The sequence below is a fragment of the Choristoneura fumiferana genome, chromosome 18 (genome assembly GCF_025370935.1).
Source record: "Choristoneura fumiferana chromosome 18, NRCan_CFum_1, whole genome shotgun sequence".
NCBI lineage: Eukaryota > Metazoa > Arthropoda > Insecta > Lepidoptera > Tortricidae > Choristoneura > Choristoneura fumiferana.
In genome coordinates, this window is record NC_133489.1 from 21,278,420 (window position 1) to 21,291,529 (window position 13,110).

The 13,110-nt window shown below is 38.4% G+C and overlaps 4 protein-coding genes across 4 annotated transcripts in view; 2 read left to right on the forward strand and 2 right to left on the reverse strand.

The window, feature by feature from the left end:
* Positions 1–2,205, forward strand: part of LOC141437605 (neuroglian-like) — a 10,500-nt gene extending 8,295 nt beyond the window's left edge. Inside the window, exon 5 of the mRNA XM_074101042.1 lies at positions 2,177–2,205. Within this exon, the coding sequence (XP_073957143.1) occupies positions 2,177–2,205 (29 nt within the window). The remainder of the gene's footprint in view (positions 1–2,176) is intronic.
* Positions 2,206–2,363: 158 nt separating this feature from the next.
* Positions 2,364–3,675, reverse strand: LOC141437617 (uncharacterized). Its single transcript, XM_074101067.1, has 2 exons — positions 2,707–3,675; positions 2,364–2,393 (listed from the first exon to the last, which is right to left on the reverse strand). The coding sequence occupies exons 1-2, from the start codon at positions 3,673–3,675 to the stop codon at positions 2,364–2,366; spliced, it is 999 nt and encodes a 332-aa protein (XP_073957168.1).
* A 114-nt stretch (positions 3,676–3,789) lies between these two features.
* On the reverse strand, positions 3,790–4,722 carry LOC141437936 (uncharacterized). The gene is made up of 2 exons (XM_074101536.1): positions 3,933–4,722; positions 3,790–3,858 (listed from the first exon to the last, which is right to left on the reverse strand). The coding sequence occupies exons 1-2, from the start codon at positions 4,411–4,413 to the stop codon at positions 3,809–3,811; spliced, it is 531 nt and encodes a 176-aa protein (XP_073957637.1). The 5' UTR covers positions 4,414–4,722; the 3' UTR covers positions 3,790–3,808.
* A 3,956-nt stretch (positions 4,723–8,678) lies between these two features.
* Positions 8,679–13,110, forward strand: part of Nrg (Neuroglian) — a 42,995-nt gene continuing 38,563 nt past the window's right edge. Inside the window, exons 1-3 of the mRNA XM_074102050.1 lie at positions 8,679–8,799; positions 9,145–9,229; positions 11,498–11,624. Of these exons, the coding sequence (XP_073958151.1) occupies positions 9,169–9,229; positions 11,498–11,624 (188 nt within the window). The 5' untranslated portion in view covers positions 8,679–8,799; positions 9,145–9,168. The remainder of the gene's footprint in view (positions 8,800–9,144; positions 9,230–11,497; positions 11,625–13,110) is intronic.

The following is a 13,110-nucleotide window of genomic DNA, read 5'->3' on the forward strand; positions in this document are numbered from 1 at the left end:
GGGAGTTATCAGTTTCAGTCTTCTAACGGATAGAGATGACCTACAGACCGAGTCAATATAGAGTCTCCCACATTTACCTTAGCAACTCTTTGTTTATTATCCGCACTAGTTGTCAGTTCTTCTATCTTCCCGACCTTCCATAACTCACGGTTTTTTATATCTGATTTAATTTGTACGATATCTCCTACTTTTGGTTCACAATTAGAAACAACTCTTGGCTGTTTGGTGAGTGTCGATATCTCTCTCTCAAACTTGTCAGATATTGGGCCTTAAATATCTTCTTAAATTCCTCAAGAATTATCAAGCCCTTTTTCCAGCTCTCAATCAAATTGACTTGAAGTTTGGAACCATCTACCGTACAAACATTATCAGTTGCTGGGGTCAAGGTTAGACATTTTCCGAGACTAAGAAAATCAGATGGCCTCAAAATGTGAATAACTTCAGTTCCAACTTTTGTAAGTGGTCTCGAGTTTACAACAGCTTCTACTTCCTTCATCACAGTTAATAGTTTGCTGTCTCCGAGAAGGTGTTTTTCTAGAGTGCGTTTTAGTGAATGTTTTACTACGCCTACGAGCCGCTCATAATATCCGCCATGCCAAGGAGCGAGTTGGCAAATAAATCTCCATTCAATGCCCTTTGAAATGCAGAAGGGTTTCTTCACTACTTCAGATGTTAATTTGAAATAAGAAGCATTATCTGTATACAGTCGTTTCGGTGTATTTCTAGTGGCAGCGAATCTTCTGAGCGCTAGAAGGCATTCTTCAGCTGTTAAATCGTTTACAATTTCCAAATGTATAGCTCGCACTGCCAGACAGGTGAACAAAGCAACCCATCTCTTTTGTTTTCCATTTGGAGTGCTCACATACAGTGGTCCAAAATAATCCAATCCACAATATGTAAATGGTGCGCTATAGCTCACTCTCTCATTTGGTAGATCTGGTGCACTTGGTAAACGATAAGGACCACCTCCGTGTCTGACACACCGCTGGCATCTTGAGATGACTCGTTCTACTTGACGCTTGCCTTGTGGTATCCAGTACTTCTCTCTAATAAGGCTAAGAGTATGTGTGGCACCGATATGGTAATTAGCTTCATGAATGTCCTTGATAATTTTGTTAGTAAATTCACACTCTCTAGGCAACAATATAGGGTGTTTCATGTCGTAATCCCATGTGGTATTGGCCATCCGTCCTTGGCATCTCAGTATTCCATCGACATCAAGAAACAGACCGAGATTTCTCGACAGGTGTGTCTTTTTACCTGCAATCTCATCCGCGAAATGGTGCTTCTGCAGTTTCAAAATCTCTGCTATAGTATTATTCGCTGAACTTGATGGAGTCAGAGATTCCTGTATTGCGTCCAGTTCCGTTATTTCGTCATTTACTGTCTTGTCATTTGGTTCATCAATTTCCATTTCCTGATCGTCATTTTGTTCAACGGTTATCAGCTGATTACCTGGGCCATGATCAATATTGGAATGTAGCTTTGATCACCTTGGTCCAGGCCCTCCCCAACAGAAAGGACTGAGATATGTTTCAGGTAGTACCTATCTGCCGGCCACTTCGATTCATCTTCTCTTAAGAATGTGGGACCGTTGAACCAAAGTTCCTTTGACTGATTCCATCTGTCAGGCCTCGTTGCAACATCAGCTGGATTCATCTTCGTGTTAATATAATGTAACTCCGCTTGCATCTGGTTTTTTCTAATTTCCTCTACTCTGTTGGATACAAACGGTGGTAGTAGTTTGTTTGAACGCATCCATCCATGCACGACCAAACTGTCTGTCCACAAGATTTCTTGGCTTATTGGTAGAGACAGGTTCTCCCTTATATATTTTAGAAGTCTACTAGCTATGAGTAAACCCATGAGTTCTAACTTCGGGATGTGAAGTTCTTTCGAGTCTTCATTTTTCGCTATACGTGACTTTCCCATTAAAAAATGAACTGATGTTCCTTGTTCATTCCTTGATGTCAGATATATGACAGCTGCATATGCTGTTTTTGAAGCATCAGAAAAACAATTTAGCTGGTATGTAGTTTTAGACTCAGGAACATCATTCGTTACACATCTGGGTAGTTCCAAGTGTACAGCCGTCCTTATTGTTTCCAATATTTCTTGCATGGACTGTATCACATCTTCTGGTAAGATTGTGTCCCATTTATGTTTCTGTTCACAGATGTTCCTGAACAAGGTCTTCAATGGTAGGGTTAGTGGACAAATGAAGCCACATGGGTCATATATCCGGGCTAAGGTACGAAGGACCTTCCTCTTCGTGTTTGCAGGTGCATCCTTGTCAAAGTGATGATTAGTTATTTTCAATTTTAATGAATCTCTCTCCACATTCCACGATAAGCCGAGAATTTTCACTGTATCTTCCCGTTTTGCTTGGTGCTCTGTGGGTACAAGATTAAGAAATTCTTTACTATTTGAGTTCCAATCTCTTATATTCATGGATATTTGTTCAAAGGTCTCCCGTGTCTTCTTATATACCTCTTGTGCTTCTTGGACAGAGTTCGCTCCGGTTACTAAATTATCTACATAGCAATTATTGGCTATGTCCTTTAGTAGATCTACATTTGTCTGTGACATATGGTATCTAATGGTCGCCGTCAATAGGAATGGACTAGATATTATTCCAAACGGGACACGGCAAAATCGGAGATAAAGTAAATTTTCTTTTGTCAGGTCCTTTGTTGTGTCTCTCACCCACAGGAATCTGGTCACATCACGGTCCTTCTCTTGAAGTCCGATCTGCAGGAACGCCTTTTCCACATCTGCCACTATTGCCACCCTTTTCGTTCTGAACTTCAGGAGAAGAGCCGTGAGATCCTCTAGCATCGAGGGTCCACTGTACAGGCATTCATTTAGGCTTTTCTTTCCTGATCCTCTTATCGATGCGTCATACACAATCCTTCCTCGCTTCCCTTCACCCTTTACTATATGATGGGCAAGATAGTGAACGGGATGTAAAATATCACTGTTGTGTGGTTCGACTATTTCAATTACATTCCCATCGAGTTGTTCCTTTAGAATGTCGTCATATTCCTGTAGCATTGCCGGATCCAATCTGTTGATTAAACTTTTCAGTCTTCCTAATGCCACGCCGAAATTGACTGGGAGCTGAGGTGGGTATTCAATCCATGGCCATGTTACTTCATACCGTCCATTAATATACTGTAGGGTGTCATTAAAATGTTTCACTGCTTCGTCTTGTCTAGTGGCTTTGGGAGAGTCGTTTATGCCAATACACTCAAGAGACCATAGAAATTTGATGTCAATGTTTCTAAGAGGTAAGTCCGGTTCGGTAAAGTAAGGGCAGCTTGAATTATGACAGTGGCAGTAAGTGTTCACAGTTAATATGTTCTCTTGCCTTGTAGTATGTTCAAGATTTTCTACATTTCCTGATAGCAGCCAACCAAAGTCAGAATCTACAAGGTATAATTCATCCTGAATTTTTTTCTTTCCTTGACGCATGAAGCCCGCATAGTAGTCGTTCCCTATTAAAATGTCTACATTCTCACCAGTAGAATCATCATCAGCCACCAAATCAACCACTGAAGTATCAAATTCAGCTACTGGTAACCTTTCTGTAATATGTGGAACAATATTGACTCTTACTTGTTTCTTGATATCACGTTTGGTTTCTAATAAAATGTCTACAGATGGGCTTGACATTTCCTTCGGATTAGTTGCTCCAAATGTGTATACCAAGAGCCGGTCTTCATTGTCAGGCGTTAGTTGTAGTTTAGAAGCTATCTTCGCACTGATGTAACTTCTTTGGGAGCCACTGTCTAATACAAGCCTGCACTTAAGCTTGTTTCTTTTGTTGTTGGGGTTGGTGACCTGTGCCACGGCTGTCTGCAAAAAGGTAAAGCTATTTGTAATATAACACTTGACCGTTATAGGTTCACTGTCTATAAAATCTTCATTACCCTTTGGCTTCGGACACAGTAGCTGGAGGTGTCCTTCACCACATCGGAAGCATGTTATCTTTCTGTGGCACTGGTCTGTTTTGTGGTTCCTTCTTAGACACTTATGGCACCTGTCCGTTAACTGTTTTTTCCTGGACTCCACATCACTATATCTCTTGCAGTCCATGCTGTTATGGTTACCAAGTTTACAGAAGATACAAGGCAATCTGTTTCTTTTTCTGGCTATGTTATTATTGACCTGACTGTCCATTTTCCGTTTCAGGCTTCTCTTCGGCTTGTAGTTGGCGTTGGTACCACTCCGTATTGGATATTCAGCCTTTGTTTGGAGTACTTCAGTAGTAATGACCTCTTGTTTCGTGTCTAAACCTGTCCGTGTTAGAGCTGGAGCGGTTTGAGCCTTTTCCATAGCCACCACAATATCCACTAAAATCCGTCTTACTGTAGATGTTGAGTTATCTTTAATATTAGACTGTTGGGGCATGAGGTGATACTGATGTAAAACCTGTTCAGGAAACTTGGAAAGTATAGTAGCCCGTAGGTGGTTTCCAGTAGTGTTTTCTCCTAATTTTTCTAGCACCCTCAAATGCCGCTCTATTTCATCAATTGTGCGCCTACAGCTGGACGCCGTATATTCTGCTCGTTCAAGGTTTGTTAACGCAGTATAGTGTGCATCTATGAGTGTGTCATCAGAGCCATACCTTGATTTCAGCGCTTCAACAGCTATGGTGTAGTTGTAGTTAGTTATACTAATGCCTGCTACTGCTTCCAAGGCCCTACCTTCGAGACTACTAATTAGGTACGTCAGCTTGTCTGCCTCTGCTAAGGCTGGCTATCAATGTTGGAGGCAAACCTGTCCCAGAACTCCAACCATCTAAGTGGTTGCCCATCAAATTTAGGCAATTCCAACTTGGGCAATTTCACACCAAGATGACGAGTCGATGTGCTGCAGTGTTCTCTGGTTTGGACCGACGAAGCAGCCGCGGTCGCCATAGATGATTCGATGGTTGTAACGAAATCTTCAGCTTGTATTTGAATCTCCATCGCATTTGTGACTATTGTCATTTGAGGACTTGGAGAGGTAGATGTGTAATGCCGTATTTCATCTTGTAATTTATTTATCATCCCTTTCAATTGCGCTACGATATTAGACGCGGTGTCAAGCACCATCTCGCCCGACTCGTAATTTTGTTTTGCAACTTCGAAACATTCCTTTAGCTTGTTTTGCCGCATATGAACTACTCCAGTAAGAATTTCTTCCATTTTTATTGCTCGTATACTGAAATACGCGAAAACAATTGACTATAGTCGATGTTCGAAATTCAAAAAAAACTAAACACTATGTTTACAACTGTGAGCAACTCACCACGATGTTTCTCTATTTCTCCTCTCAAAGAACAGCACCGATCGCTGGGGTTCGTGAATAGTTAGTTCGTTGTAAACTGAAATTTAGAAACAAGAAGTATTACTACCCTTTACTATCAGTAAATCAAACATATCACGACCCGCCGGTTCATACAAGAAGTGCAAATTTACCTCTATTTGTTGACTCCGTATATTATTTAGGCTGATCTTCACTGCCACAACAAAAATAAACACACTACAACACTTACTTTTCACTGTAATAAAGTTATTTCTAATTATTTTTCTCAAACTTTATAGCTTCAAACTGTAACAAGCAAGCAGAGAAAAAAACCAACGACAATAGAACTGACAGACCAAATGGCGGCAAACCTAGAAAAAAAATCAACGCAATCCAATGCTACTTATTGCAGCCCGTATTAATACAACGATTATTTATTATTTCTGTAAAAGGTATAATAAATTAATACAAGCAAATATGCTAACACTTGTACAGAAAATGTTTATTCAATACAATAGTTTAATGAAAGTGTGTCAATTCCTTATCATTAATCGATTAATACCGATTCGTGCCGCACTAAACCATAGACAAAAAAGTTTCACAGTGTGGCAAGCTTAAAAAATTGTATCTACAATTTCGATCGGACATTAATAATTTACTTACGCCCGTTCCATACAACATGAATAGGGCTGTATCACATAATATGTTTTGTGGCTGTATGCCTTTCAGTTCTTTTCTTTTTGAAAGACTGACAATCACTCAGCATAATTAAAACACCTTACGCAACATCATACCTTAGACAATTTTATTGGATTAAATAATTCACATGATATCACTCCAAAAATCTCTTTATTGCCATACACCAAATATTTTTTGAAATTAGTAGGTACATTAACAAAACGTTCCGCGCTCACTTTATTTGTTCAGAGACTGAACTATGTACTTGAAATCTTTTACTAAATAAGTCATACTTATCTGACTCATTCGACAATATCCCAGCACTCCTCCACCAAAATGTCGTCCCTCCTGTACTGACTGCTGGGTTCATATCAATATGAGGACGACATGAGGGTATACGAAATACACATTTATCATGGCAGTGGAAAGATGAGTCGACCAAAGTTATTCCACTCTTATCGCAATTATGTGTATACTATAAACATGAGGTCTTGCCTCTCGCCTGTGGCTATGCCACTTACTTATCTGCTTCGGTTTTACCTGGTGCCTTTCCATCTCTAATAATTCTGCATGGTTACCACCTTATGTACACTGTAGAGGCAACTCATGATTGACATTTGGTTGCGGTATACCGCCTTCCAATGGCTATGCACATCAATTACCTAGTTGGGCATCGGTCGACTTGCTCCGGTCTAGACAGGGTGTGAGTATGACCCTGGTGACTCTATCATATTGTATTCATTCGTCACTTAGCCGGACGAGGGGGCTTTGCCCCCCCGGAGGCCTCCACCATCCCCTAATAGCCTCGCCACGGTTGCTCCAACTACAGTCGACCGTGCCTGTGTGTTTCCGGACCACACTTCGAATATATGGGAGCTCCAGGCTTCCCTGTCCAATGTCCTTGACTACCAAATGTGCCGTGCACTGCAAGATTGGACTACACGTATCAGAAAGATCATTACCACACTTTACTGGTTTCCTCATCTTTCCACGTATCATGCACATATAGGTCGACATAGATATGCGATAGCAAAGTTAACACTCACCGGGGTGTTCCAATGGGGTACAGGCCTCCTAGAAGCTCGTAGCTCCTCACTTATTCTTAACAGCTATCCTTCTTTACTGCCTCGCTGTCAATACTTGCCTCGCTATTTTTCCCGCCATCTCTCTATCATAGTACCAACATACATAAGTTAGTCAAGACTAGGGTGGTATTACCACACTACAAATATAGATTGACAGTACTGATGTTGATACATACCGGTTGTTACATGGCGAATCGCGCTCAGCGCGACACCTTTATTCCGTGACTTGCCACAACGACTTTCATTGAAAACTGAAGATTCAGAAGACATAATATGATGAATCATATCTTTAATGAAATCTTCCATTTCTTCTACGGACTCCTCGCGGTTTTTGTTCAATATTTCTCCGATATCTCTGTTTGTAGAGTTCGAAGTCATGCATATTGTATAAAAATTTCAAAAATCTCCTCTACTGTTTTTTGAAGAATTTGACACTGGAATCTAGCGTACATGACGAAGAGGTAGTTTCTTGGGAAATGTTACTAACTATGTTGTCTCCAGATTAACAAGATGTGACTCGGTGAGCGCAATCCGGTCTCCTTTCCATCAGATTCGCTGGATGTGTTATCGCGGGAGACTGTGTCGTGTCATCTTTGACCGGGTAGCATCGTTCGTATCTCTTATAGTACTCTCCGCAACCACTGTTCTCCGAAGATGGTAAAAAACCCAGTTTTGGAAAAGTCTCGACCGCTATCTTGGCTTTGGTAATCACTAAATAAGACTATGTTGACATCGGATTTGCAAGTAGAACTTGTGTGCGTAGAATCTTTTTGGGTTGTGATTCATGGTAACTATGGCATTTGTTTAACGAAAAATCTCGACTATCTGAAAAAAAAAGAAGATATTCAGCGGGTCCAGATAAAACTCAAATTCAATGCTAAAGATGAAAGATGAATTACATACTTACACATAGTGAAAATGGAAGGTCTCGGAGCTAGATCTCAAAGCAAAAGCTTCATTTAGTTTAACTGTAATCTGTATCGAAATTACAGTTAATATTCATACAGGACCTGGTTGTAAAATCTTAATTAAATGTCATATGTGAATTAACGGGATTTAATTTGAAAAATATTTCTATACTTCTTAAACCTAACAAAATTTTCACGGCGAAATAAAATGTCAAAACAGAACAGAGTATTTAATTTTTTACTGGCCTTTACTTTCAACAGTTTTAAACTTTATCAACTATATAACCTTTTTATTAATTTAACTCATAAAATCAAAACAAGATTTCCCTAGCGGCCCGTGCTTTAGAGTTCGCGTAAATTTAAATGTCGCGGCTTTTTTGCAAGTGTGACCAACATTTTAACAAAAATCTTGGAGGTGCCACATTTTTGTCCAGGTACAAGCAAAGCTTGTAAATAAGTTTATCTATATTTTCACGAAACAATTATGATATTTATTTTCGTTATTTTTTACGTATAAAACTAATTTTGAACTCGAGTCAACTTTTGTTATTGGAAATTTGGAACGCATCAACATCAACAACGTTCTCCAAACAGTTGTCTATTCTTTTGCGAGAGTGAAATACAAAAGCCGAGATAATTGAGGATAGAGAAGGACGCGGTATTGTCATGGCCTCATTGCAACACTAGTTATCTATCATTGTCTATGCATTACCAGTCAGTCATTGAACCGTTTATGAACGAACGACAGCTAAAATCTCAAAGGCCCCGCCTATAAATCTGTTATTTTATTTCAGTTAGTTTTACCGCGATGATATTATTATAGAGTAAGAATTTAGGTAATATTTATGTAGTATCTTAATACGTAATAAGTTTATGCTCGAGTTGGTGTCATCGTTACAGGAATGCAATTATCGATTTACCGTCTCGTGTAAAAGAAAGAAATTATTTAGTTTTTCGTGAACCAGTGCTATTGAATAGTTAAAGGCCCGGTGATTGCCTATTATGTTGTTGAAGAGCTTCTTGTGTCATAACAGGGCGGCAATTTAGTGATTTACTTGTTACTATTTTTAGTGGGTGTTGTCATTACGGGCAAGCTTCTTTCGGATTAGGTCATCGAGTGTGGTGAACATGTGTGCCGGGGAAATGTGTTGTGCTTAACAGTTTGTTTGGTTTCTTGTTAGATAAACGAGATAGCCGACTGCACCATGGGCACTTTGCTAAAACTGATATGTCTGGCGGCGGTCGCGTTGCACACTTCGGCGCTCCGTAAGTATTTACATATTTGCACGTACACTTTCGTATTGTTATCAACACAATTGTTTTGCAATTTAGTCCATTCAACTCTTAGCCCAGCCTTTATAGTTAGACTGAAAATTCAGATGCCTGCAGAAAACTAAAAACTCAATAGCTATAAAGGGATGGCTTTAACATGTAAACAACTCAAGTTTTTTCACTTAGGCTTAATTTTAGAAGCTGTATTTGATAACCTCTATTGGAAGGTTGACCTGTGAGCCTAATTTCATTGATAATGTTGACCCTTAAGTTAAAAATACAACCCAGAGCTTGTTTTATGAATGTAAGTTTGTTTACTTTTTAACTTTCTGTGGAATATAAAAAACGTTTGTTAAAGTAGACTAAAGGATCTCTCAACGAAATTGAAATGGTCTGTTATGATGCTGTGTTCCATTGTACCTATATGATATGACTAGCTTTTGCCAGCGGTCTTGCCTGCGTGGGATTCGGTTATCATGCGCTGTTCCCTCGGGAACTGCATTTTTCCAGAATAAAAGTAGCCTATATCACTCTCTCACCCATAAACTATCTCTATGCCAAAAATCACATTGATCTGTCGTTCCGTTTCGATGTGAAAGACAGACAAACATACAAACACACACTTTTATGGGAAACAAAATTATATTGTTTTGGCCTTGCTGTTAAACAATTGCTAAGTATTAATGGCTTAGCAACCATATGCACTAGCATTCATAGTTCTATACACTTCAAATCTTTACCAAATTATAAATATATAAAAGTATGTTTATTCCACTTTCTTGCTTTAAGTTTTCAATCATGATAAAGTTTGGTGTGGTGATAGTTTGAGACTGTGAGAAGGACATGATTAGCGAGTGCAATCTTGCATCAGAATCCTCAATCTCAGTATTTGCAAGATTTGAGAGGTCTAATCCTGCAAGATCTTGGTATTTGGCGAGATCTTGCATATATCTACAAATTATTGGGTTAGTATAATTTCGTCTAAAAAGCAGCTGGTCAATGTAGCAAATTAGCCATTGGTCTAAGTAGCAAGTAGTCTAAGAAGCAACTGGTCTATGTAGCAAGTGGAGTAAAATTCGTAGACTCAAAGTCGATGGAGCTTCGCTTCGCGGAGCTTCTATTCCGCGTGGCTGAGGCGCTTCGCGCCTTGACGCATAACTCTAACCTAATCTACTTACCTATGTTTTTTCAAGTTTTCGACAAAAGCAGGTTAGGACCAGATGCTTTTTACACCACCTGCTACTTAGACCAGTTGCTTCTTATACCACTTACTACTTAGACCAGCTGCTTTTTAGACCAGTTGCCACTTAGACCAGCTGTTTTTAGACAAAATGATACTAACCCGAATTATTTTTAATTATTATAAGTAAGTCTTCTATTGAAATGTTGTAAAGTTATTGTTTTAGGGGCAAATCAATGCAATAATATACCTTCTTACATACATTATACAAAAATGCTCAATCATTTATATTAAAAAAACAATGGTTTTTTTTTAAATCTAATATTTTAACGAGGCTCCACATTAATGTGACTAATGTCAGCCTCATGGGAAGCCACAGTGAACCACATTAAACTCTGCCTTGCCCAGAGACAGAGTCTCTTTCTGTGTTCAAGTGCATATCTAATGAATCTATAAATTAATATTGCATCACCTGAGAAAGGCTTACTTAAGATCATATTCACACCTATATTATAAAAATTCACATGATCTCAATATTTTTCCTAATCTCTTTAATCTGGTTGCATTCCAGGAATCTGGTCACATTCCAGAGAAACAAGACTGGGACTGATTTTATTAATTACCCATTATACCAGATCAAATGTGTACTTTTGAAATTTGGTGGACTTAACCCCTCGTCTGCGGAAACTTAGCATTCTAGTCTCTTTTGTTTTAATAAGTACAAATTCTGCTGATTTAAATAAATAAAAAAAAAAACAAAAAGCAGCCTTAACTTTGGTACTGATCCTTAACAAACAGATCATCAGGGTTAATCAGTAAGTGTCAGAGCTCTTCTGTAATTGCATACCTAAAAAAACTTTCTCACTAAATAAAATTATAGAAAATTTACACATACTCCTTATATCATTTTTACATGTTATTTTGTTAAATTATTCTTAAGATATTCGAAAGGTAATAATTTATTCATTTACAATGAGACAGTAGAATGTTACTTTCTTTCTTATTGAGAACTTTGGCTTAAGATATAAACATATGAGCATCATGAAATCAACTTTATGATCATATTTACTTTTCCTCACCAGAGACATCGCCCCCGAGGATCGTGAAGCAGCCTACAGTGGAAGAGCTGCTGTTCCAAGTGGCGCAGCCCGGGGAAGCTGACAAACCATTCATCATCGAGTGTGAGGCTGAAGGAGAACCTGCACCTAAGTAAGTTATTTGGTTTTACAAGCTTTTATTTTGATGACAGTTAAACCTTCACCACTGTGTGAGATTTTCCAGAAGGTAGAAGACTTATCCTATTTGTTGTTACTCAGACTTGAAAAGAAGAGTTCTTGGGGGTTTGGGCTCCATGCACAACAACCAGGTCAATTGTTGTTTCTCAGAGCTGACATCTGACAAAACTATTTGAATTAACCACATCTTTGATCTGTCTCTTGTGTAGGGAACTGATTGAACACTCATGAGACTGACATGATCACCTGGAGTGTTCAAAGTCTGAACAAACATTAAAAAAAGCTTTTATTTAACCACCCATTAGCATTAGCTGTGGCAAATTTAGTGTCATTTGGGAGGGGCTGGATCCTGAGGACAGGTTTTAGAATTTGTCACAAGAATTTATGGCTTTGGGGAGAGGGATTGAGCTTGGATCCAACACTGTCTATGAATTTAATTGGGTTAAATTTTGAGTTCAATTTCATCCACCTCTTAGAGACTTTTCTTAATATTTATTTATTATGTGAATGTAGACAGTGGAAGTCGTGGAAGTGAATAATAAGTACCATTAGCAAAAAAGTTCATACCAAAACTTGAAAATGTGCTATGGCAAAGGTGTTGGTTAAGTATGAAAACCTACACATTATTTTTTACTTTTTACTGAGGTTTAATTATTGTTTTAATAACTTCCCTTGAGAGGACTGGTTGCCATAGGCCACTGCACTCCCAAACTCATAACATAACATTCTATTTGCTACAGCCAATACAGATGATTTTAAATCGGTGATCAGGAATAACAAAAAGCAATAAGGACGGTCATACTGAACAACTTTTCCCATTGGACCAATACGAAAATCGGGGTAAAAAAAAACAGCTATTTCATAGAAAACCTCAGCACCTCACCAGTCTCAGTGAATGAAACCAGGGACTTTTCTTTCCCGATTTGTCTTTATCGCTTTTTGTTATTCCTGATCACCGAATTAAAAATCACCGTGTATACTGTTAATAGCTAATGGTTGACATAACTAACATTTGTCAAAGAGTGTAAGTAAATCTAACGCACCTTTATGCCAATATTATCAATTCATTATTTTCTTGAAGCTTGTTGACTACTGTCTACCATCCTTGAAACTATTCTTACTCCAGCCTGCATTGTGTATTGATACAATCTAAATATTCTAAATAAATTCATCCACTTTGTATTCATAGCCCATTAAATTTATTATGTATGTATAACAATCGTTTGAAATTGTTTAAATATTTATTATGCATCCATTACCCTTGAGACACAGTATAATAAAGAGTACTTCGAGCACTACATCGGAATTTTGGCGGACAACAACGGGAGCTTTATTCACGTGCCGAAACTGCGAGAATATTTTTATAATACTGCAAGAGGTACCAAAACTCGTTTCATTCGTAACAAATAAACTTATTTCCGTAAGAGTTCTAGTTACTTAACAATTCTTTTATATATTTG

Bases quoted from the DNA above. Each gene is read 5' to 3' on its own strand.
- LOC141437936 (XM_074101536.1), bottom strand. From the start codon at position 4,413: ATGCCCCAACAGTCTAATATTAAAGATAACTCAACATCTACAGTAAGA. The intron at 3,859-3,932 runs GTAATGAAGATT...ACCTTTTTGCAG, and splicing joins ACTGTGTCCGAAGCCAAAGG to ACAGCCGTGGCACAGGTCAC.
- LOC141437617 (XM_074101067.1), bottom strand. From the start codon at position 3,675: ATGTCAAGCCCATCTGTAGACATTTTATTAGAAACCAAACGTGATATC. The intron at 2,394-2,706 runs GTGAGAGACACA...TTGTACCCACAG, and splicing joins ATGTGACCAGATTCCTGTGG to AGCACCAAGCAAAACGGGAA.